The sequence below is a fragment of the Apus apus genome, chromosome 6, assembly GCF_020740795.1.
Source record: "Apus apus isolate bApuApu2 chromosome 6, bApuApu2.pri.cur, whole genome shotgun sequence".
Classification (NCBI taxonomy): Eukaryota; Metazoa; Chordata; class Aves; order Apodiformes; family Apodidae; genus Apus; species Apus apus.
This window is the reverse complement of record NC_067287.1, coordinates 31,448,808-31,474,094: the sequence shown is the minus strand read 5'-3', so window position 1 is coordinate 31,474,094 and position 25,287 is coordinate 31,448,808. Positions and strand designations below refer to the sequence as shown.

General features: G+C 45.1%; 1 protein-coding gene across 1 annotated transcript in view; it reads right to left on the bottom strand.

Annotated features, from left to right (window-relative positions):
* The window catches only part of TMEFF2 (transmembrane protein with EGF like and two follistatin like domains 2), a 131,748-nt gene extending 116,292 nt beyond the window's left edge, over nucleotides 1-15,456 (bottom strand). The window contains exons 1-4 of the mRNA XM_051623222.1: nucleotides 15,222-15,456; nucleotides 13,717-13,826; nucleotides 7,643-7,772; nucleotides 4,848-4,874 (exon numbers count right to left, since the gene is read on the bottom strand). Coding sequence (XP_051479182.1) covers nucleotides 4,848-4,874; nucleotides 7,643-7,772; nucleotides 13,717-13,826; nucleotides 15,222-15,399 — 445 coding nt within the window. The 5' untranslated portion in view covers nucleotides 15,400-15,456. The remainder of the gene's footprint in view (nucleotides 1-4,847; nucleotides 4,875-7,642; nucleotides 7,773-13,716; nucleotides 13,827-15,221) is intronic.
* Between the last annotated feature and the right edge of the window lie 9,831 nt (nucleotides 15,457-25,287).

Below are 25,287 nucleotides of genomic sequence, written 5' to 3'. Positions count from 1 at the left end.
CTCTGGGTTAGTGTTTCAAGAAGACTGCTGCTCCATACAGATTTATAATATGAAAGTGTTTACTCACACGTCTCCAAGCCAACAGGAAAGGCAGAGCAGAATTCTAAATCTATCATTAAATCTACATGTTGACACCTACAAAGAGCTGCAGGACTTCAATTTTTCTGGATATGACTGAAAGGATAAACTGAAAGAACAAACAAACAAACCATTCTTGTCCTTAAAATACACATGCAAAAAGGAAAGAGAGACAGAGGGGGAAAAAAAAAAGATGGTTTGGAAGGCTGTTGATTTCCAGGTGTGTTTACTGGTGGCAAATTAGGAATAACTTTAAGAACAGTATAATCTCCAGTTCTTTCTGAATGACATACAGACCTGCTGACAAACACCCTGGTTCAAAAGACACAGCACTGGTAAGGCTCCAAAGTGGTGTGTGTTATTATCAATTCAGCCACTGACTTGTGATGCAACTTCCAGCCTTGGCTCAACTTGGACATTTAGGCTCTGCTTCACAGATTTTATTCTCTCTCTCACTGTGAAGAAGTGCCTCACACTATCAGGGTGTACCACACTGTAGGCCTAATCTTATAATTACTGCCTCTAGATGCTACTGTAAAATAAATAGCAATGCTGAATATTGATGAATTATGACCTTTTTTTTTTTTTTTCATTCTGCTTTAGTCTAGATCATAAAGAATTAATATAAAAATTAAACTAGGATCAGATCTGTGTACCCAGGGGCCCTATACAATTCCCACTGAAGTCAGAAGGACTTGAAGGGAAATTGAATGAGGCTCTGAAACTAATTCAGTGTAGGTGCCGGGGATCACAGAAACACCTAGTGCAACAGTCACCCACAGTAAACCCTGTGAAAGCCAATCCACAGAGCCAAGAATACAGATAATGCAGGGAAAGAAGTGTTCAATGTAAAAAAGAAACCAAGGGAGATGTTCTTAGCACATTAAGAGCTATAATGAAATACTGCATCTTGAGTTTGTCGCTGCTCAAAGGAAGCTAGGAAACGAGCAAGAATTCATTATGAAGCTGCTCAAGACCAAAACATGAATCATTGAGTTCTAAAAAAACCCAGTTGTCTGGAGAACTGCGTAGATGAAAATGAATGGAATCTTTTTAAATTACTCTCTGTATCAACTCTTCCACATTCATTCTTTCTGCCATTGATTAGTATCTTTATGGGATAGAGGTTTTAGAATAATTCCACACCATACTCCCAGCTTCTGCAATCAAAACACAGAAACAGCTCTTGATTCTGCATTTTTAGTCTTCATTTAGAGGGAAAAATGTCTTCTGCAGTAAGAAAATTGAACACCTACTGTTCTTACCCATTTACTGGATATCCCCAAAAGTGCATGCTGAAGGCTCAGTAATCAAATGAGATTAACATTCCCCCATCACTTTACAAATAAGGGGACTTTTAGACACTGTTACTGCATAAAGAAGGATTAAATCACCTCTAGAAAGCCCTCAAGATCATTAAAGTGTTAAGAAGCTGCAACCTCTCTGATCCTGGCATCCCTGACAGCAAAGCAGAAAACGTCAAATCCTAAATAATAAATTGAGAAGTCTTCTCAGCAAACCTAGGTTGGAATGCGCAGAAGGGAAACTCGGCAGGTAAAACACGGCCTCTGGCTGTTCTGTTTCTGCTCTTATCAGTTTCCTGAGAAAACGGGGCTTGTGTGACCACACGGTGTGTTTTGTACATCTGTCCATCACACCAACGTTTTTCCAGCAATTTCTAAAGCATCAACCAGTTGGCAGTGTTAGGTTTATGGTTTGACACAATGACCTTAAGGGTCTTTTCTAACTAAATGCTTCTATGATTCTATAATTTCACCTGACAAGAGCTCCATTGAGGGAGAAGCAGTGCTGAGAGCTGAACTGCTATCAGTCATGGAGGACACCACCTCAGGGCAAGAAATTTGCTGCATTCCAAGAACCAGAAAAACATTATGTCCTCTACTAGTTTGCAATTTGAGTTAATTCCCTATTAGATGCGTACCTTATCAGACCAAAGAAATCCAACCACAAGATAAAACTGTTGAAAAGCTGCTCCCTTGTCACACAGCTTGTGGAGTGATATTAAAAAAAACCCACTAAGGGAACTCATGGGAATAATATTCTGGGGCTCCAGTGAGAAGCAATATCCTTTTCCACCTACCAAGTGCTGAGAGGCAGAGATTCGTGCTGCTAATGACAGTCCTCAGTAATTCAGACTTAAGTATCAGCCCTTACAGGTGCCTTCAAGTAGAAGTCCTTCCACTCTTTGCCTCTTTAATCAGAGACTCCTAATCCATGTCCACGAGGCCTTGCTCTACCAACCTGTGCCCACAGCAATCCCCCTTCTTCTAGCCTCGGCCTCTCTGGCTGCAAGGAACCTCCCAGAGACAGACCTCAACAGTCACACAAACCTGAACCTTCCCAGAAAGTCTTTAAACTCTGAAAAACACAACATACAGAGATGCAACACTGAACAAGCAGCAATGCCCAAGTGTTGCTCTAGCCTGTGTCTTGCCAGCACTTCAATGGCAACAAGAAACAGGGCAAATCAGCAAGAGAATCATAGAATCACACAGCAGCTGTTCTTAAGAGCTCTCAGAGTCTGAGATGTCTCAGGTACTTTGCTGCAGACAAACCCAGCACCTGTGACACCTACAGCATCCAGCACAGTACCACTCTTCTGATTTAGGCAGAGGCTTGGCCAGTTGGGAGGGTCCCTACAGCTGTAGCTTTGCAAAAACCCAAACCAAAACAACAACAACCATAAAAAAACCCCAACGATGCCACACTAGTACTAGTCAGCACTTTGATAACCAAGACCGCTTGAAGAAGAGTAAGAAATGAAAACTTGCTTAAAAAAACCAGAAAAGACTCAAGATTGCATAAAACCTCAAGCTTCTCATAGAAAAACATTCCACTCATGATAGTTGAAGTGGATTTTACCTTACTGTGATGACATCCAAAATTTATCACATCTTTTATAAGACCGTGTCTAGTAAAGAATGATGTATTAACAACATTTACTTGGCTGGATTTAGCTTCTTAGGGCACATAAATATACTTTTGTACTGTAAGAGCAGCCATAGCTGTCTACTAAATCTTGAATAATACAAGGTAGCTTTGTAGACCTTTAAACACATGCACCAACTTGATTCTGTCTCCTTCACAAATCTGCTTCCTTACTAATCTGCCCAGTCAGTCCCCAAGGCCCATGTGCTGCTCATCTTTTGTCAAAAGACATGTCATTTACCACGTTTGGAAACCATGCTTTTAAATTTCCATGCTTTATCAGTGCAGAGTTAACTACTTTTAGAAAGTGGCCAAGTTTATTTCCCCTTCCTCCCACAGTTATAAAACAAAGTGGAAATCTTATCTGGTTTCCTTGGTAGATACTCTGCATGGCTTTTCTAATTTGAAAACTCATTTATCAAACATACACATGGAAACTCTATAATAAATATAAAGTGTATATTTCTGTTAAGCACCGAATAAAGAATCTATTTGGTCTAATAATTTAAAAAGACAATTAAAAAATAAGACAGAGTAAAATAGGAATAGCTGGCCAAAACTTTTAAAAACTAATAGCAATATTTTAGGTTGGTATTTTTTGGGAGCCTGCCTTGAAATAACTTAAAGAGCTGATATGCAGAAAACAGCCTGATCCCAATGTTGGAAAATGAGCTAGGTCCCTTGCAAGTGCCTCATGCTTATGTTATTGACCACTTGATAGGTAAAAAGAATATTTTACCCACACATTGTGCTCTCTAACATACTGGTTAGCAAAACTACATGAGGACTAGGTGATATCTTGCCAAATAACAAAACTGTATTTGAAAAACCCGAATCCATCCAGGAACAGCCATAGAGCTGGGTAAGAGCCCAGACCTGCTGTCAGTGTCTTACACAGCAAGCTGGCTCAGCTGCTGGTGGCTGCCCCAGCCGCAGGAGCTCAGCAGAATCCCAGCCTGATGCAGACCTTGCCTCTCCCTGCCATGGGGGTCCCAGAGCTTACCCAAGGGACTCAGGCAGAAATGAGTCTAACTCTTAAGGACAACCCTCCACAGCCACCCAAAGTAGCCCTAGCCCTCCCAGCCACCAGGGGACCCTGACTCACCACTCCCACCACGCAAGTAATTCCCAAAAGTCATGCTCACTGCCCCGAGCCAGGGCACTACCCAGAACCAATGCATATACTTCCAACAAGGATATGTCACAAACCCTAGGACCAGTGTTAAACAAGCAAACCCATAACTGACTGCACTGAAGAAATAAAAAGAAAACCAATCCCCAAATTCAGTGTAAGCTTGCCTACATTTTACAGTACCCCCTGTATGCAGCAAAGGGTTTGGACTATTTCCATGTTCATTTTTGCTAATGCTGTTCTTATAAATACACATTGTTCTTTCCCTGTGACATTTCTTTTTATGTTTAAAAGAATGCTCTCAGTTACCACAGAATATTTGGCTTGAATCCTCCAGTAAGGAGGAGCCACCAGGTTTGGCTCATGTTTTAAAGACAAAAGAAATACTACTCTAAACATAAAACAAATGAGTGCAACTGTAACAGTAGATGGAGATAGAGCTCCTAGCAGCACAACCCATGAATAATTCCAGGTTCTGTAAGAAGTAACACAGCTTTCTGAATTTCCCTAGAAAACAGCATGTCATTATTAGCTTCCAGCTTGACTAAAATGCAAAATGTCACTTTCTTCAGAGAAAAATTTACACAAAAGACAGTATGTAGTGTAACAACTAAACTGCAAAGCATATCCAGTTGCACTCTGAAATTCTGAAAGACAATGTGTGTATAGATAAGCAGATGGCTCTTACCTCCGTCCCCAGATCCTGAGCCGGCATCTGAGAAAAGAACAGAACAAAATTTATATTCATGTGCTACCGTATGTCCTGTAAGCATGCAAAGCAAGACCACTCAGTTAAGTGTATTACAGTGTACCTTACGTTTGATGTCAAGTCTGGGTAAATTATAGAGATCTAATCTGAACACAGTTTGCTCAAGCTCTCTCATGTCTCCCCGCTTTTTCTTTCAAGTCTCTATATCAAACTAAAATAACCTAAGCCCTGGAGTGCTGTAACATCCTCATAAGCCTCTGCCTTGTTTTGCTTGTACTGAGATTGATCTATCTTTGTTCCCAACAGTTGTGCAAAGTTACTTCACTTGGCCACTACTAAGCTCTCACCAAAGATAATTTTTTAAAATCCATTTGTTTGAGAACACCATGAATTTCCAGTTGGTATATCTTGACAAAACAGTGAAATTCATCAGATCATAACTAGTTGGAATAAACAGTTGAAATTATTATTATACAATTTTTTTAAGACAAATTATTAAAATGTCATTGTTGTTACAGAGTTTCACAACTCAGTGCTTTATTTTTCCTTTGCTCTACATTTTGATGGCTGGAATGACAGGAGTCACAAATTTAGAAAGTGCAACATAACATAATTGCCAGGCCTGGAGCTTCATTACAGAACTTTCGAAGCAAGGCAAAGCACAGAAATGCACACACGTGCAGGGTTAACAAAAATAATGTGTAATAGGAGTTTCTTTTCCAGGGAAGGGAGGGAGGTTGTCATCCCATCTTCCCCCTCAGAGAAGGGGTTATACATTTATCAGTATCAATATTAACATAGAGTTTGGTAAGGCTGCTTTGGGATCCAAGTACACTATGAACTCTTAAATCTCATTTACTGACAGCAAGGCCTGGTGGATCTGAACTGGCTTGTACATGCCACCATTGCTCAAGGTTAAAAATAAGGAAATCCTTTATTTAAATAAACAATGGCTTAACATGGTAGATTTACACAGCAGGACATTCAAAAGGGGGCTGGAAAAAAGAACAGTGGTGTTTTCCCAGTGACCATCTCTTGCATTTTTGTGATCTGGTATTCTCTCCTGATGTTCTTTCCCAAATGAGCTACTGAGGGAAGAGGAGGGGATGGTGTCTTCATTACAATGTTCTCATGGCTCTGGGAAGCACTGCTTTTCCAGGTGTGCCAGGTCTCCCCAACACAGAAGAAAAGAATGCCTGCTATCACCTGCCTCCCACAATGAACTACCACATTCTCTGGCTCTTTGAAGGAAAAAGACCTTGTGTCTCCCCTCCAGCCCCTGCCCTTCAATGCCCAGACCCCTCCCAGTCATGGCCAGGAGGGCTGCTCACTGCCAGACCTGCCAGCAGCCCAGGTTGGGGCTCCTGCACATCCTCCCTTCTGTCCCCTTCCCACAGGGAAAATCTCAGGTACACAGTTGCTCCCTGTTCCACTGAGCATTCTCCTTGAGAAGAGGAAAAAGAGGACAACTGATCAAGACTTCAGGAAGCCCCCCCCACCTCTTTTTTCCTTCTCTGTTTCCAAAATCCATCTGTTTGACAGAGAATGCTTCCAACACAGCCAATGCTAGTAGGCAAGAAAGTTTAAGAAAAAAATGTAGCAATGCACAAAAATTACCCCTTTAATCAAAAAAGTTTGAACCGAAAAAGACCAGTTGCTGCATTGAGAGAATTCACTAAGTTTAAAAAATCCTATGCCACAATAGGCTTTGTCAGCCTGAGTTCTGTTTAATACCAATTTATAGACAAAAAAACTGCAGCATGTGGTTTTTTTTCCTCTTGAAAATTGTGAGGTAACAGCTTCAGAGAAGAACAACATTTCCAGGAAGGAAGTTTATTTGCTCTCAGGTGTATGAAACACAAAATTACAGCACTGCAAAAAGTTTGTCTAATACACTTATTGACTCCTCCATCCTCAGCCAAGAAAGAAATTCTGCTTCAAGTTTAAAGAACACTCTCAAGAACAAAGACTTACTCCTCCTGCTCTTTTCAAGTTAACTTCACTGCCCACCTCTAGCAGATACTGAGCACAGAAGAAAAACATCAAGAACTCTTGCATGAAAGTAACAGTTTTCCTGTCTGATTTTGCTCATTCACCTTTCTAGCTGTTTCAGAAAAGCACAGGTACAAATATCTCATAATGCTCTCAAATGTCAGTTTTCATGTATGTTCTTTAATGAATTATTCCAACAAATCCAGAAGAAAAACAACAACCTGTTGCACACACTTGGTCCTTAAGGGTGTTTTGGGCCAAATCTTCAGCTGATATAAATTAACAGGGTTCATTACAAGCAGTGGTCTGTTGTATCATACCAGCTGTGCCCTACATGCATAAGAAAAAACCTAAGAAAATGGACTGCAGGCAATAGTGCTTCAGTTCCATCTCTCCAGATTATGAAGAGGTTTGTGGTAATCCAGATGCCCATTTATCAGACATCTGCTCATTTAATCTACTTCCAGTTACTTCTTGTAACAGCTCAGAAGTGTACGCAGCACACAGGATGATCAGGAGCACAAGATACGTATTAAAAAAAGCAATGAAATTCGGTGCTGCACTCTTCAAAACAGGGTCAAGGGTATATTGTATCACAGACTGTGAGTCTATACCAAGTTACTTAAAAGGGAACGATGGCAGCAACTTCTCATGCCTAAGACTGCAAAGAATTAACCCATTACAATTAAAAGCAGGGATTCAAATGACTTTTGCCACCCACAGGTTATTTTATTCAGAGGCCAGGCAAGGTCCACAGGCAGCCTGGAGTGCATTGTACATACCAGTTGCACACGATCCTTCAGACACCAGGAGTATTTCACTCTGCTGCTTGCAGGCAGCCTGTTTCAAGTAGCATTCGTTCTGGTAAGTGTCACCGTTGGAGCCACACACGGGCACATAGTCATTGTTACACTGAGGGGAACAGACAGAGAGCAGCAGCATTAGTCACACACCCAGGGTGATACAGCATCATCCATTTGGATGCGTGCCCCCCCCCCCCCCGCCTTCCAGTATTAAACCCCTGGGAAAACAACAGAGAGGGAGACACTGACCCTCCTTGTCATCCTTACAGCCACGTTGGGAGAGGGAGGGGGGATTTTAAAAAAGACAAAAGACGAAGAATAAACCAGACTTGAACAGGTTAGGGAAAAGATAATCTGAATGGGCAAAGTGTTCAACAAGTGCAAGAACCACAAGCAAGACAAAGGGCTCCTCGCGTCGGCAGTAGCCGCTCGTGTGTTTTCATCGGACGGCTACGAGCAGGAGGTAACAAAGAGGCGCACTTCTCCTCTCCTCCTGCACACCCTCACTGCTACCGAGACAGTCCTTTGCATACACAGAAGTGTCCACCTGTATACAACTCTCTGTTTAAGCACTTAGCCATAATTAGAACTGATTGGGCTGAGGGAAATTATTTCTGAGAGACCTATAATCAAAACTCATCCCTCTTTGTGCAGAGATATTTTTGTTCCCGTTGAGCCGCAAACCGGGATGCTCTGCAAAGGTCCAAGCCCTCCCCAGGGCAGCCAGGGGGCAGGAGTGGCAGCACGGCAGCCAGAAGTTACTCGCACCACATACCCCTCCTTCATCTCAAACTCCTGCCCATCTCCACACACTACCTGCTTTATTCCCTCTACTGCTGAAAGACGGCTTTGCCCTCTCTTGCTCGTTTTAATAAAAATAATTCTATTTTATATTGAAAATTGGGCAACCTGCTGGGTGCAGTTCTCATAAGATAATCGCACTCTGAGGCTTAGAAATACTTGGATGTACCCTGTACGTGGTAATTATACAGGGATATGATTATCTCGTGATTACCGTACCCCTGGTATGCCTCATTGTTTAATTATAACAAATGGAATGATCACAATAATTATTTACAAATGCTCACCTCTGCTTAAACCCAAGTAAAAACTAAAAAGAAACCTTACTTCCTACTTAGCTGCCTTATGCCACAAAGTGTCTGAGGTGTGTTCTTCAGGCACAATGTAAAACACAGAACTGAGATTCCAGGGATATAAACATCAAATACTCTACAAAGTGAAGAACTACAGAAGTGATTAACACCAACAGTTGCACAGATTGCGTGAATTGTAGGCCTCCACACAGAGCAGCTGTCAAGAAATTATTCATAGATGGTCAGTGACATTTTGATTGGGCCAAACCAAATGACATTTTCCTTATGCATTGTATTTTCTTAAATCTTCCTGAGCTGCTGCCCACCCCCAGCACTCTCTTCTCTTGGAACAAGAAAGAAAAGCAGCAGCCATAACAGTAGAAATCCTCTCCTTCCACTCCTAATAAAGGCCTCTTCCATGCAGGGATTTTAAACCATTGATTAAAAAGTGTTTCTACGCTATTTTCACCATTATGTTCCAAATCTGAGCAGTGCTTCAAGCAGAAAATGCCAACTTCATCCAGAAGCTCAGCAGCAATTGCTGGAGGCTGTTATGGAATACTTAACCAGGACAATGAACGCAATCACACGCATTTTCTAAAGCATCATACTTGCTTTAGACATGCTATCAGCTTGTCACCCATGGGGAATTTTTGCCCAAACAATCGTTCAGAATTTGGCCCAAAGTATGTGAACAGGCTCTGCTGCATGTAGAAACAATGTTGGATCCTGTTCCCAATAAAAAGTGGCAACCTCTCTATTGGTTTCACCCAGAGCAAGAGATGATCTTTTACACGGACTCAGCTGCAAATCTGCAAGAGGCCAGACAGCCCTACATTAACAGTATTCAGCATTAACAGTGAAATCTTGAGCCACAGAAAGGATGACAGAGCTGCTATGAGCTAAGCTGGAACTTCTTCCAAAGCTTGGCAATTTCAAAACACATTTGAAAGACACCAGAGCTCTGGGAAGGATTAACTCCCATGGCAGAAGTTTCCCCATCTCTCTGTTGCTCCCATCACACTCGAGTGTGGCTTGGCCAGCAGGGACGGAGGGTACTCCAGGATGAACACACATGATGCAGCCTTTTCTGTCTCTAACTGTACTGGTCCCACCCATTCTTCTCATCACCGCCTTTGAAGAGTCAGTATTCAGATGGAAAAGGCAGACACCTAGGAGCTACTGATGAGTTAGTCACAGGGAAGAAAAGAAGCAAGAGCTTCCAGATGGATCCTGCCTTGACTTTGAGCTGGCATGACTCTGAAAGCCACCAGGAAACCATAGTGGAAGGTATCCAGGAAAGAAAACAAGACCACCCATGAAAAGGTTGTGACATTAGTCATCAGGCTACTCATGACCCACTAGGGCCAGACTCTTGACCACAGTGAATCCAGCACTCGTGGCTCTTCACTGTCATAACATACTCCTTGCTAGTACTGGAGGTATATTAGACATTGACTGTCATAGTTTCCTCAGTTTAGTGACACATTTTTGACATTTTTGGCTCCATAGACCCAGCCCTAGATAGGAGAATGATCCATAAAGTAAGGCCTGACCAAGCACTTGGGGAAATCCATGTCAAAACTCCCACTAAACCCAAAATCTCCACATCTTATGCACACGAGATTGTTAAAGACAGCTGCAGAGCAGGGAAACTGACATATCCAATTCAACCAGTTTCATTCAAAGACAGCACTAGCAGCTCAAGTGCCCACTAACACAGCTAAAGACAAACCAGCTTTGCAAGTGTTGGGGGGCAATGCTGTGCACTGAAAGCATAACCTTTATTTTCTAAATAAAATAATAACTTGTGTAACTCCTCCTCCTGGTAACACTATTAAAAATTTGACCTTCTACTCTTGGGGATTAACTACTCCCCAAATACCACCTGCATCTTGAACCAAGTAGCACGAAAATACATTCTGAAAATACACTACAAAGCAGAAAGTTGGCCAGCTGATGTTGCAGCTCCACAAACACTGATGTACGTGAGGGATTCAACATGCACGAAAACAGGACTCCTGCCTCACAGTGAATGAATGTCCACAGTCTTGGTGACTGAAGAGAAAAGATATGTAACACTGAGGGAAATACCCCATTATATTTTTTGATATGTTAATCAAATCTAAAAGGGAAGACAACCCAGGCTGCCAGACTGATGGCTTTGGGCAGACTGTGGTACAGACTCCAATGATTCCTGTCTCCAACCACATTTGTTCAGGCACAGCTCTGCACCATCTGGTGGATCCATTTCAGTTTGCCCTGAGTAGGGAGGGAAGGGGTGGTGGTTTCCCCCACACTCATCCCCAGTGCTGGAGCCAGGATTGGCCCAGTGCCTTCATTCCCTGCAGGCACCAAGGTCTGTGCTTGCCCCAAGCAGGGGACAGGTCTGCATTTAGTGACCAGAGCAGGACATGGTGTTTCCAATTTGACACATCTCATCCTGAGGAGTCAGTGAATGAGCCATTGCTTTGCAACAATACAACGTGAGAGCCAACCCATATGAATGCTTTCTTATCTCATGTCTGCTGGCTCTCCAGGGATGGAAGCCTGACTGAGGTGTTCAGAGCAATCTGATCATATTCACCCTTTCAAACAGAAATAAATTATGTTTCCCTCCACTTGGACAGATGTGATGCACCTGTGATTCTGGTTTGGAAAAAGCCCAAATGAAGACTGCAGTTGCCCTGATCCCCACTTCTGCCTCCTCCCCACCCCTCAAGACACAGGCTGGCCAGCCCAGGACTTTTCAACAGGACAGAGGCAAAATTAGCTTTCCATCCTTGTCTGTTCTCTCAGGCTGCAGTTAAAGCCCTTGGCAAATTCTGGAGAAAACATAAAAAGTAATTATTGTGATGAGGACTGTGCTATTGATTTGCTCACTATCACCCCAGAGAGATGTCACTGAAACGGGGGACCTGAATTCTGATGGAGGACCCCCTTGCTCATGACATAAATTACCTGGCTGGTTCTGCCTTTCTCAGACACTGCACTAGAAATTAATTTTCTACTCTGGTGGTGTCTCTCTTTGGATTGTCACGTTGTCCACTGATGTTACAAGAGAAGCTAACGTCCCCCCAAGCTCTGCCTGTATCAAAGCAGACGTGTTTGACTACAGAAGCCTCAGGCACTGCACTGCCCTTCACAGCCCTGGCACAGGATCAGCCACAGGTAATTTGCCCTCCAAGGTCACAGGCAGCCCTGTGGCTCCATGGAGGGCTCAAATCAAGACAAAGAGCTCTGAGTGTTTACAGGGCCACTGAAACCAAAGATTACTGCTGATTTCAACTCATTTACTAGCGATCAGGCCCACAACTGACCAATTCATTCTTTTGATCTCATTTACATATTCATACACCAATTATCTGCTTTCCTTAAATCTGTTTCAACTGCCCCCTACAGAACTGCTCAACTCAGCATACACATACCATTTACCTCCCAAAGAGGAGACAACACAGCCCAGAGAGGTCTACTTAGCTTCATTTACCCTGAATCATGAGGGACCAGCATCCTGCCTTGGGATAACGGTGCTCCCAATGCCTTCTTCCCTGTTGATTGCAACATCTGAGTTTACTCCTTTTGTGTTATGAGTCCCCTGCCTTATGCCAAATAGAAACACCAAACTGGGGCCAAAGACAAGACCCGAGCACTCTCTGTGGCTGCTCTAATTTCCCAATGCTCATGGCACAACATCTGCCCTAGCTTTAGCACCAGGCAATGGGACAAGCCACAGACGTTCCACTGCATTACAAATTTTTCTTAGAAAGAGAAAACAGACCAAGCCTTGAATCATGGCACATGCTAAGCCAAGGCAAATGCTCAAAACAGCACTGAATTTTTGATTGCTTGCAAACTAGATATGGAATAAAAAAATCCAACATGGTCAGTATGAATTCTCTCCCAAAAAGGGAAACACAAGTACTTCAGCAAACAACGATCTTTTTCTTATTACAGAAAATTCCTTCTTTGGTTTAAATGAAGGAATTTATCACTTGGGATTTTTCTCCAAAGACACATTTGGCTCTAGAAATATAAACGATACTTGTCATGCTTCAAAGCAAATAGTCTATCAAAGCTTGGTAATAAATTAATCATTACAGATGTGCACGATCTTGAACTGTGCACTATTTGGCCCGCTCTACTGTAAACACTCAAATCAGCGTCACAAGTTCCGCAACTTCACAGAACCACATTTAAATGCAAGAAACCACAGGGGCATAAATGTACGTACAACGCATGCCAGTACATGCTTAAAACTCCTTTAATTTGTTAAGTTTTTATTCAGGTCATTGTGTAAAGCACAGCTGGTTTATGAGTTGGCTGAAACATACTAAGTGGAATCCTTCACAATGAAATTGTCTGACTTTGAGAACACTCGAGGTTTAGACGTAGCTGCAAGAGGGAGAGAGAAGAAACAGAGGGAAAAAAACAACCTTACTACTCAGTAATAGCCCCCCTAAACTATATAAAATATAAAGGAAGTTCATGACTTTAGAAAAGAGGGATTGCTCCTTAATCTGATCAGCTGTGCAGATAAACAGGCAGAAGCATTGTCACTATGCAGCCTTTCCTGAAAATATTGCATAAGCACATTACAGATCCATTTCTTTAACTAGATCAGAACTCCGAATACAATAAGCCATGATCTATATCAGAAATGAATGTAGAAAGAACTCTAAATCCTTGTTAAAAGGGCAGAGACGAAAAATCAGAAATGCACAACCCGGAACTGCAGACCCAAGGAGACATCTAAAGCCACAGCATCTGCATTTTCCCAGAGAAACTTATGTCTTCTTGACACCAGTTGGTTTTCCTGCCAGCTTTTATACATGCTGCCAGGTTTCTCCTCTAACTTCTCTGCACACAGAGAAATAAATTGCCAAGTGATGGGTTATAAAGAGATATCCTTGATTTGTATTCTCTTTAGTGAATTAAAGAAAGAAATACCAATCTTCTTACCTTGAACTGACAGACACAAGTCACACTGTCTCCAATCCTTAAACACTCCCCATCAAATTTACAGGTATTGGTGTCGCAGAGAAAGAGATCATTTTCTCTGTCATCGTAACCTCAAATATAAAGAGGAAAAAAAGAAGAAAAAAAAAAAGTCAGCTTTGGTCGAGCAAGAACAACAATACGGGATTATTGCATTTTAATGCACCCAGCAAAATAACCTTGTTGACTAAATGATAGAGTCCAGATTTTCTTTTGTCCTTCCCTGTCCTCAGTTTTCCACTTTTTTTCATTTCTCCCTCAGTCCTTATTCCCTACTACCTCATACACTTTTTTTCCTGTTTCACATAGTCTGTTTCCTCAAAAGTCACCCAGTAATTATGCTATTTCATGGCTCTGGGTTAGAAATGTCATCAACTTTTCCCCATCCGATCGCAAATCTGTTGGACCGAAGTCCAAATTGGAATTTCTCCATCTCACGACACAACAAAGCCCCCAGTAATAAAGACAAACAGGCTGTGTGTGTTCTGTGATGGTCTGTCTGATCCCAATGAAGATTGATTACCACTAAGTTAACAGAAGTGCCAGGTTCCCCAAAAGCTGCTAAGCAAACCTAGCTCTTTGCCTTCATTTTTCTCTAGGAAAAACCAACCTATCTGACTGAAGATTCAGTTCACGAAAACAAGCATGAATTTCAGATTTCACTACCTAACTTCCCACTCCAACAGTGCAGCAAGGTATTAAACAAAGCAGCTATATCAGACTCCAAACCCATTCAGATCTAAATCCATCGATTTTAAAAAAAACATCGGAGCGCTCTTTACCATAAAACTGTATGTTTAAAATTAAGAGCTTACAGCAGAAAGTCCCTCCCTCCCCGCAATCTAACATTACCCCAAATGCTGCTCTTTTCCTTCAAAGGCTATCACGGTCTAATTCCAGAATTACTTCACATATCGGAGAAGGGCCGGCTGATGACCTACATAGGAAACTAATTATAAAGGTCAGCCCGACTTTAAGGAACAGACACCGGGTGCCGGTGTCCATGCTCTAATTTGCTCTCCATTCGGTGTGCACAGGAATAGCCGCCCGTAGGCTGCACACACACACACGGCTCGTCTCCCCTCTCCCCCTTCTACCGCAGCCACACGCCACGGCGCCCAGTTTAAGCGAGGATCCGCGTTCCGGCGGGGCCGGGGAGCCGTGCCGCGGGGAGCAACCGCCCGCAGCCCCAGCGCTGCGCACCGGCGGAGGGCGCGGCTGCCGCGCCCGGCTCTACGGAGCAGGGGGCACCGGGGCACCCGGGAGCTGCGGCCGCCCCGGGAGCGGCGTCGAGCCCCGACGCCCGGGGCTTTTTGCCTTCTCTGTCCCCGTGTTTTCAGCGGCACGCGGTATCTCCGTCTGAAGTTGCCTCCTCCGGGCTCGACCGCGCAACTTTGAGCTCCCGGCGGGGCACGGCAGGGCTGTCGGGGCGCTCGGCGGGGCCGGTCGCGGGGTGCTCCGGTGCTTACCGGAGCAGTTCCAGCCGGTGGGCGTCTGGCAGTCGCTTAAGGAGGTAGGGAAAGCCGTCAGCTTGTCGGGGCGAGCGAGGACGAGCAGCACGGCGGGCAGCAGAAGCCAGCAGCAGCAGTCGCAGAGCGTCCAGCTGCCGCCGCACTGCCGGGGCGGGGAGGGCTCCCAGGGCACCATGACTTCCTAACTCAACTCTCCGGCGGCGGCGTGCCCCCCGGGCGGCGCGGCGGGCGGCAGGGATGGGCGGCGGGGCCGCTGGGCATCCCGGGGCCCCGGCCGGCGGCGGCAGCAGCAGTGGGTCAGCGAGCAGCGGCCGATCGCGGGCACAACGCTGGGGCGAGCGGCGGCGCCCCGGGGGTGCGGGCGGCGGCGGGGCGGGGAGAGGCTGCCATAGGGGCCGGGCGGCGGGGAGCGGGGGGAGGGCGCGGAGGGGCCGGAGCCGCCGCGCAGCCGCCGCCGCCGCCTGCCCCGCTCTGCCGCCCGCATCCCTCTGCGCGGGGGAAGCAGCGGGTCCCGGCCCGCCGCCTCACGTGACGCCGCCGCGCCGCCCCCATTGGCCGAGCGGGATGCGGGGACCGGCGGGCGGGGCCCGAGGAGATGATGCTCCCCGCGGCAGCGCCCGGGGCCGGGCCCGGGCAGCGGCACCCCCGCTCCTAGAGACACCCGGGATCGGGAGTGCCGCTGCCTGGCCCGACTGCGGGGATACGGGCACCCCCGACGGGGCGGGGGACGAGCAGCGCCGGGCCGGTCCCCTTCCTGCGCACCCATCCATACATGTGCGTGCCCCATACACCGTGGAGCTGCAGGTGCAGGCTCACCTGGGTGCGCAGGCTTGCACATACGTGACTCGCTCTCTCCCCTGCTTTCCCCCCATCGCGCCTACATGAGCGGGAGCCGCTGAAGTTGCTCCCGGGTGTCGATATTTAATCACGCGCGGATGCGACGTTAGGAAAATTAAAACCACCGTCACCCCACCACGGTGGGGTCTGTAACGGGCGCACACGGCTGCCGAGGGGAAGGAATGAGCACTGCGGGAAAGCAGGGAGAAGAGTGAGATCCTGCCCAGCCTCGGCAGGCAGCAGCCAGGGGCTACTCGAGCTGCGGCACGACCCCCGCCACGGAGCCGGCGGAAAACTGCACCATCACGGCGGCACGGAGGGCTGCGCTGCCCCCAACCCACGCCCGGAGACCGCGGAGCGAGGAAACCCCGCACCGCGGCAGCCTCCTCCGCCCCAGCCGGCGCTTCGCCACGGGGCTGCAGGAGCCCTTCTCTCCCCACTGCGCCCGTCGCCGCAGGGATCCTCCTCCCCTCCGGAGCTTTAGTTTTAGGAGGCAGCGATTAGGATGGCCGGTGGGGACTCCCCCACCTTCCCGGGGCGGCAAGAGTACAGCAGCCCCGTTTCCCCCACAGCCTCTCCGGTCGCAGCTCGCAGACGCTCACCCCTGCCCCAGCCCCGCCACAGCGGTGGGGGCGGCTCAGTTTCGCCCCCTCCTCCGCGCATCTCCGCGGCCGCTCGCCGCCGGCGCGGAGGAGCCGACAGACACCTGCCCGGTAAATGGGACCCCCGCCCGGTGCTCAACGTGCTGCCGTGCCGGGGGCGGGATGGGGCGGCCAAGGGCTGTCGCCGCGAGGACGCGTTAGACCGGAAAATAATTTTAAGCATCGGATCAATTTGTGCAGATGGCAGCAAGGAAGAGCTTTCTAGACATGAGTGCTCAATTCCTGCGGACGCGGGTGGGAGCCGAGCGGCCCGCCGGGCAGGAGCGCGGGGCTGGGGGCGGCTGCTCGGCCCGGCCCCTCCCCCGCCGCGCTCCGCAGCTCCGCACCCCGCGGCAGCAGTGAGTGCCCAGGGGGGCTCCCGGCTGGGAGCAGCACGGTGTCCTCACGGGCCCGAGTAAGTGTGTGGGAGCCCTGCTGGACGTTTGCTTTTCCCGAAAATACGACCTCCTTTTCGACCCCTAAGTTAAAAGATGTAGGACTCACTCTTTAAAAATACTGGCTGACATATTTGATGCAACCATGCTTTCAGGGGTCTGCACAGAGCTATACAACAGTACTGCTTTGTATCCCCATGAGGATCCGGAATATTTTATGCTCATGTAACTCCTATCTAGCTTCTCCGTAAGCTCTAAGACAGGCTTTGCTGTGCCACTTCTGCCCCATACAACTACGTCTGCTCCTCACTCTACCTCCTGCTCTCTGTACTGACCTTGTCTTCCTGCCTGTAGTCCAGAAGCCTTTGTTACAATTAAAAGGGTATCAATTTGCACGTTCCAGTATGTGCTAATGCTCTGATGAAGATCCACAAAAATCCCTGTGCCTACTGTTTCCTATTGACTAATCAAGCCCTAAGCAGCACCTAGCAGAAAGGAAATACTAATTTTTACTGCCTGCTAGTGGTTGCACTGAATCTTATTCTTCATCTTCTGTGGGCTTACAGAGCACCTGCCAGCTGAGCACCTGGAGCCAGATCAATTTTTTTCTCTCCCTTTAGCTCTTTACTTTCTTGTGCCAGTCGGTTATTCCATTTAAGATCATATTCTATTTCCCCTCTCACCTCTTCCTTTTTCTTTTTAACTTGTTTCTTCTTTCTTATATTCAGTATTTGTTGCCTGCTGAAACTCAGCTCTCTGCTTGGCTGATCACTGAGGTGCTTAAAAATGAAAGATGTCCTGGCTGACCAGGTACCACAGTCACACAGCCTCACCAGGGCAATGTTCCACTCTCTCTTCCTTTCTTCTTGCTCCCCCTACTTGTTTCTTCTTCCCAATTCCCTGGCTCCTCTGTGTGGTTTCACTGCTCTATTTTCCCCATTACCATGGCCCACTGTTTCTATTCTCATTGTCTTTTTCTTCTTTTCCTCTCCCTCCTCCCTCCTTTTCACACCTTCATCTCCGCACAGCTACAGATCATAAAGGCTCTGCTGGCCTCCTTATTTAGAGACCAGCTTAACCCCACCATACAGGGAATGTGAGGCCAGTTCTTTTCTCAGACTCACAGCCAGGCCCTCTCTGATCTGTCTCTCCTGTCACTATAACTCACGCCTAAGATGATACTGCAAGTGTATCTGGCATTCACAGAGTACCATTAAATACAGCAGCAGGAGCCCGGCTACGGCCCCTGTTCTCCCCAGAGTGCTGTATAACACCACAGTGACCGTGTCCCAGGCACACCGTTCTGACTTATATTTACCCTGCCTTTTTTTTTCAGCCACTCAGACAACAGGCACTGCCTGGAGAGACAAAGGAGCCCCTCTATTTTTGTAATTGTTTTCTGACTTTAGGATACAGAAGCTCCACCAGAGGTCCTGTAATTGGCACCACATGATGCTTGAACTATGAACCTGAAACAGTCTGAAGGGCAATCTGCTTAAGGCACAGTATTAAGGTTTTAGCTGTGCTAACTGGTATTAAAAAAAAATTCCTTGTTGATATGAAAACTTTACTTATAAAAACATTTTTGTGTTAAGGTACATCTGTCAGAGTTCCAAAAGGGACAGCTAGACCCATGAGCCCCATTTCTCCATTACCCTCTCCAGCAATTTCTTTTGCATTATAGAGACAGACTGAGATACAATCATTTTTTCATGTAGTTCCTAGCTCCAAAGCATACATTCTTCTGCCCTACTAATCCGACACTCCACACACAATCTCTGGGTAGCAAGTTATTCCCAGCTATACTTCAACACTTAGGCAACTTGACACCTTCATTCTTGTACTCCCTGATGTTTCCATCCCATCTCATCTCATCACTACATGAAATCTACTACTTCTAAATCATGCAATGATGGGTTCACTGCCACGCAGGCAGCATTATGCTACTGTGATGTACAAACTGCAACCAGCATCTTCTCAGTGAGATACTGGGGTCACAACACACGCACCCTGGCTCCCCATTCTCCATCTCTAAAGCAAGTGCCAAAGACGAACAGACATTGGTACAGATCCTTTTGATTATGTGTTTGGTTTCAGTGTCAGGTAAGCAGCAAAATCCACCTGAATTCTTTTTTGGAAGGGCCCTTCTACGTGATGAGGGGATACTACTCCTCAAATATTAAACCTCTTACTTGTGAAGGTTTTCTGAAGCCCATGCAGCTTTTAGATGCTTATACTACAAGAAATGGCCAGATGAGAGGTCTCAAGGACAGCTGATACTGATACAGTTTTACCCAGTACACATGGTCATGCCACATGTACTACTGTTGAAAGGAGATCAGCTACCAGTTGAAAAGCAGCTGTTTGAGGTGTTTCACGTGCTCTGAAGATCTCAAAGCAAGAGCAGGGTCTGCCCTGGCTCTGCACTGCACTCCTTAGGCTAGGACTGGGCAGCAGTAGCTGGCAGCTGAGGCCTGGGGCCAGACTGCACCTGATCCCAGTCCCACGTAGCCATGTCTGTGAGTAATGCCTTCTGTTGCTGTGCCTGACTAGGAGGTGGTGTAGTAGTGACGAATTATGCAACCACAGTTATTCACACTTGTAGTATATCTTGGCTGTGCTGCTCTTGGAAGCTTGCAGTTTCCCAAAAGTTTCCCAGAACTTCAGAGAAGCCAAAAGCTACAGCAAAACCTCCTCAGCAATACAAGCCATGGGTACACAACAGCCATTCTCCTTCTGCTCTGTCTACCCAAAGACTATAAAACTGAATTTGTGGGTATTTGTCTTTAAAACACTTTATCACCTGTGTCTGATGTCTCTAAAGGCCTTATGAAGGTGACCGTGGTCAAGAATACCAATGAAAAAAAGCTTCTTACAGTCTAACTGATACTCATAAAAGTTTTTCTTCAGTCAGCACCACAAATATAGGTATAAGAGTCCACAGCCACCAAGAACAAATCCCACCAAGAGACATTTGAGCTAGTCTCTTTACTACTTCAACCATAATGCCACATGTTTATGAAACACACGTGCACAGAATATAAAAAAAATGCACTCTGCACAGTTCTTGAGAGAGCCACCCCATGTGTGTCAGCTACTGCAAGATACTACCACCAGTGTTAGCTCCTAGAAAAAAACAGTGAAAAATTCTATTTAATTTACAAAAGAGTTGATCAAATAAGGTTCTAGCCAGTACTAAAAAGAAAGGAGCATAGGGGTCACCTATTTTCTATGGCAATTCTTGTCAAAAGAGCGCATCTGATTCCAAAGTCTCCACCAAAAAAGGCCTGGGACCCCAGCTGCCAGTTAAGAGGACCAAACCCAGAAGAAAAGGATGCTGCTTATTCCACACAGCCTATATGCACTTACTATGTATGAAGCTGGAGTTTCTCCCGACCCGTGGAAGAACAATGTTTGTTTCAGGTCTGTGTATTTTCAGGCCTGTTTTGAGCAAAAGTTGGCAGACTTAGCCTACCCACATGTTCCTGTCAGAAGTTTGTGAATCTCAAGCAGATTTTAGGATCATCTATTTTTCATGTGTGCAAGAAAAGCACACGTGGCTTTGCTCGAATGCACAGGCAGTAGGGTACTTTTTGCCTACATGCCAATTTACAGATTTTATACAGCTTTCAGCTAAATCACATATCTCAATGCAAAATATACCACTCTTGGATACCACATGGATTTTTAATGCTTTGAGACATCCTCTGGGTCTATAAACAACAAGTAGATTACACTCATCTACATACTGTCAGACTTTTTTCCCCCCTTGCTTGCGAGAGAAATATGGCTCTTATTCTTCACTTGAACATATGTAATCCAAGTACAATTCATGGCCAGTTATGAGAAAAGTGTGCCATATTTTTCATTGTAGTTAACTGCTTCAGAGCAAGACTCATGTATAAAGATGAAGAAAGGTCTCAGCTTTTCCTGAAAGACAACTTGCATTTCAGCAATGTGTCTCACACTTGGAGTTTTGACTGAAGCATTCCACTACTTTGGTGACCTGTTATGCAAAAAAAAAAGCTGTCTTGTGTTACGCTTTACTTTCAACTCAATGCGATGGCACATGCCAAGAAACAGAACAAAGTATTGCAATATATACTGGAACACTATTTTGTGCTGCTCCACACATGAAACTGATGTCAGAAAAAATTGCACAAAGGGCATGGAAAATGCAAATAAATACTGTGATCCTTCCATGTTCAGTTTTAAATAGATGGATTGAAAAGCATGGACCCTAAAGATTTATGCATCTGTTTATAGTCCATTCTGGAGTTTTAACATTTCATGCAGCCTGTAGGAGGGAGTGTATTTATTTATACAAAGTCATGGTTATTCAGCAGTGTTTATTCCTGAAGAGCAACAAAACGTCTTCAAGAAGAAATTCATAACTGGTTTACTACCAGGGTTAGCTAACTTAGCCATCTTATTTCATGACTGATTTACAAAGAACTTTGCTCCTACAAGCACCTGTGTAGCACTGGACATTTTGCTACCAGCAGGAGAAATCACCTCCATCTCCCAGGACAGAGAGCACTACAATGGATTAAGTGGCTTGATGGCTCTTCAAAGGGATAGAAAGAGGTGGTGGTGGTGGGGACCTTTACAGTTGTGGAAATACTTAAGCTTTATTTTTGCAGCTCTCTTCCCAGCACAGTACTGAATGGAGATGCAGAACTGGGGCCTGCAATGAGAAAACGCGTGGCAGCTGTTCACTGATAGAATTTCTGTGCAACAACAGTTTCATGGCCATGTGAACTATTTCTTCATTCTGATGCAGCATAACATCTGTAGCAGACAACGTTTAAATGAAGAAGAAAAACAAGGTGGAGACACACCAGCATTTTCAGGTGGCACTTCTCAGTCAACTTTTAGGTTCACCCTCCATGAAGGTAGACCTAGCAGAAGTTACATTCAGTGTACCACAACTGATCATACAGCATACTTCTACTTAGATATGATTCCTGCAAACCACCAAAGGGAATTAATAGTTTAACCAAACAAATCCTCAGTAGTCTAACTTATCCACTGCTGTCTCCATCTGGCAATGCTGTCAACAGAAACACCTGAACTGTGTCTATCTGTAAAGGCAAGGGGGCCCAACCACAGACAGATGTAGTAGTGCTCAATGTACAGACGTATGAGTCATTTCTGCTTGTTTTCAGTAGACCCTTGAGGACAGGTGGGTAGTACAGCTAAGCTGTTAAACAGATGCAGAGAAGGACAAGTGCTGTTTTCTGCAAGAGGCAGCATTGTTGAAGACCTATGGAAGACACTACACACTATGCTGAAATACCTCATATAGGTTCTCTGATGTGTAGCTTAAGAGTAGATGATCAGAGCAAGGTTACAGCGGTGCCTTCCTTGCACTCCTGCAGGCAGCTGGAGGCTGGGACTGCTCACGGACAAAAGCCAGTGTCTCTGTGGTTAATAGCTCCTGATAGATTTTCTTTCCATGAATTTGCTATGAACTGCACAAACATATGGTAGCCAGAAGGACCTCTGGTCATGAGCTTCACGTACTGTGTGAGAAGATAATTTCCTTAAATGTGGCAGCTGCTAACATTATTCGATACTCCTAATTCATGAATTATGAAACAACAAGCAATCATTCTGTATTCAGCAACTTGTGCCAGCCCTTATATGTAAGCCCTGCTCCATATCTCCTGATATATGGATAAATCATTCCAAAAGATAACAGACTGTCCATGCTTTCCTTTTGCATATGGATGGAGAACTAGCACCAGTGTCCATTCCTTCTTATGAGAAGCATCCATGGGTGATGTCTGACCATTGTGTGCACTGCCAGTATGAGCATCTCTGCCACAGTAACTGAGGACATGGTGTGGCTACCAAAGTGTGCACCCAAAGACACTGTTGTCTGTCACACATGAGCCTTTTGGGAACAAAGGCACTTGTATGCTCCAGGCAAATACCAAGATACACATGAATGTGGACTTCAGTTCAGCTACTCTGTCAGGGTGTTGTGCCAAAGTGACTAAGCCAGAGTGGTGGTGTGGTCCTGTGCATAAAGCAGTGAAAAGCCTTCATCTGTCCTGCCTCAGGTCAGAGGATGAATTGTCACAGAAGCATTTCTGATTGTTCTTGGGAATGGGGCATGACTGAAAATTAAGTGTAACAGAAGAAGTGCTAAGACTCTCAAAGGACTGGCATAAGAAAGATTCTCACAAGGATCAGAAGTTAAAATACTCGTAAGTTTTTTGCATGCCCACCCAGACATGTGCCTAAAAATTCACTATTTAAGTACTATAAAATCAGATTCCATATCTCAGAAGGGAGAGGCCCAAAAGAGATGCAGTTCTGATAAACAGAACATTTTGCATTTTCTATCTAAGGATCTGAAAGGGATGTTTTGTCACTAGTGATGCTGTACACAACAGACTACCAACAGGTAGCACAGAGATTATGTTGTAAGGAAAACTAATATTGTTTCCCATTTAACATATGGCACCCATACTTAACCAGGTATAGTATTTTGTCAAGCCATGCTCATCTCCTATCTGATTTGCAAACTATTGCACATATATTTAACTTTACCTTAAACAAAACAGCAGTACAGAGAAGCATTGCTGAAACCTGAAAACATTTCACTTCCTATCATGTACCTGATTTTTTATTCAAAATGTCATTGCTTATGTGTGATAGAAACATCTTTTTATGATCAGTCAGGCAAAAGTAACTATTATTTAGAAATTATCTGAAGGCATACCAACTCAAACAGTAAAAAATGCAAAAGAAGATGCTTCACTAGCTAAAACATTGATGTGAAATGATACATACAAATGGTAACTTAAAAAAAAGAGACTTGTGAAGTACATCAACTAAAGCTCTGCAATACTAGAGAGACCCTTGCTGCCTTCAAGGGAAAGTTTAATAGCTTCCATTTAAAGAAAGAGGAATTAAAGGCAGAGTGCAGTCCTAAATAACATTCCCCTATCTACTCTGAAAATGGTGGCACAGAGCAGTTTTTCATATGTCTGTGACACGTATGAACAGAAAGTATTCTGGGTACCTGCTGCCCAACACATGAAAATAAATCTGGCTTTTGCATCTGCTAATATTGGGAGACTCAAACTGAAGGTGAGTGAGATGTCTTTTCAAAGTTACTCATCCCTCTCTGCAACTTCTCCACTGTTTTTTCCCCTCTACTGATGATCCATGTCTTTGGTGACCCCACTGCACTCCCAGCCACTGTCCTATGATTTTTTGAGGCACAGCACAAACCCTGCTATACAATGGTCCTCTGCTTCTGGGAGTAGCAGGACCTTCTGGCACAACAAGCTGGCTCGGTCAAATGTCTATCCTCCTGCTGCTGCAGCCCTAGGGCTGGTTCTCAATCCCAGCTGGGTGGGCTGGGAGAAAGCAGGATACAACCAGCAAAGGCTTTTACTTCCTATGGAAATGGCACACACCCTGCCCAGAATAACAGCCTTGCCATTCATTTTTCCTTTGGTCTGTAAAATAAGCAATAACTCCAGAACAAAGCATCTACTATTTCTACAAATTGCAGTGCAGGAGAAACATGTGGCAGTTATGAAAAGTTCTCTGCAGTCCCATGTCCTGCATTAGCCACTGCCTTGCTGTATGGCTGCAGACAGGGCATGGAGAAGTCTGGTGCTATAACGTCTCCAACAGATCCCCTGCAGGTGATTTATGAGCTTAGGCTGCTTTAAATAGTTATTTATATCATAGCAGGAAGATGTAAAATCTGCTACATGTCAGCTCTGTAACTGAGAAGGGTGCATGGATATATAATATGTGGATAATAGATAAGGTGCCAGTAGATGGCTCTCAAGATATGAGGCCTATGGCTTTCATAGGAGTGAGACAACTTCTTGGTTATTGAGTAACAGCTGCTTTTGCAGCATGCTGGGAACGAATAACCACTCAAACTGTGTTTTGGGAAGGTGAGAAGACAAACATTGCATGAAACTGGGGCATCTTCTCTCCAGACCTGCCCCAAAATATCAAAGTTATTAGTTTGGTTATTTTTGATAATTCAAAGCAAAAATGCAACACCCTTTCCATAAAGCATGCTTGAAATTTCCCTTTAATTTTTAAAGTGAGATTTAAGGGGTGTTTAAAGCAGACTGGAAAAAGCTGTGAGAACGCTTCTGCAGTACCCCTGTTGCTGTGCAAGAAGAGGTATTGGCAGTCCCAGCAGGG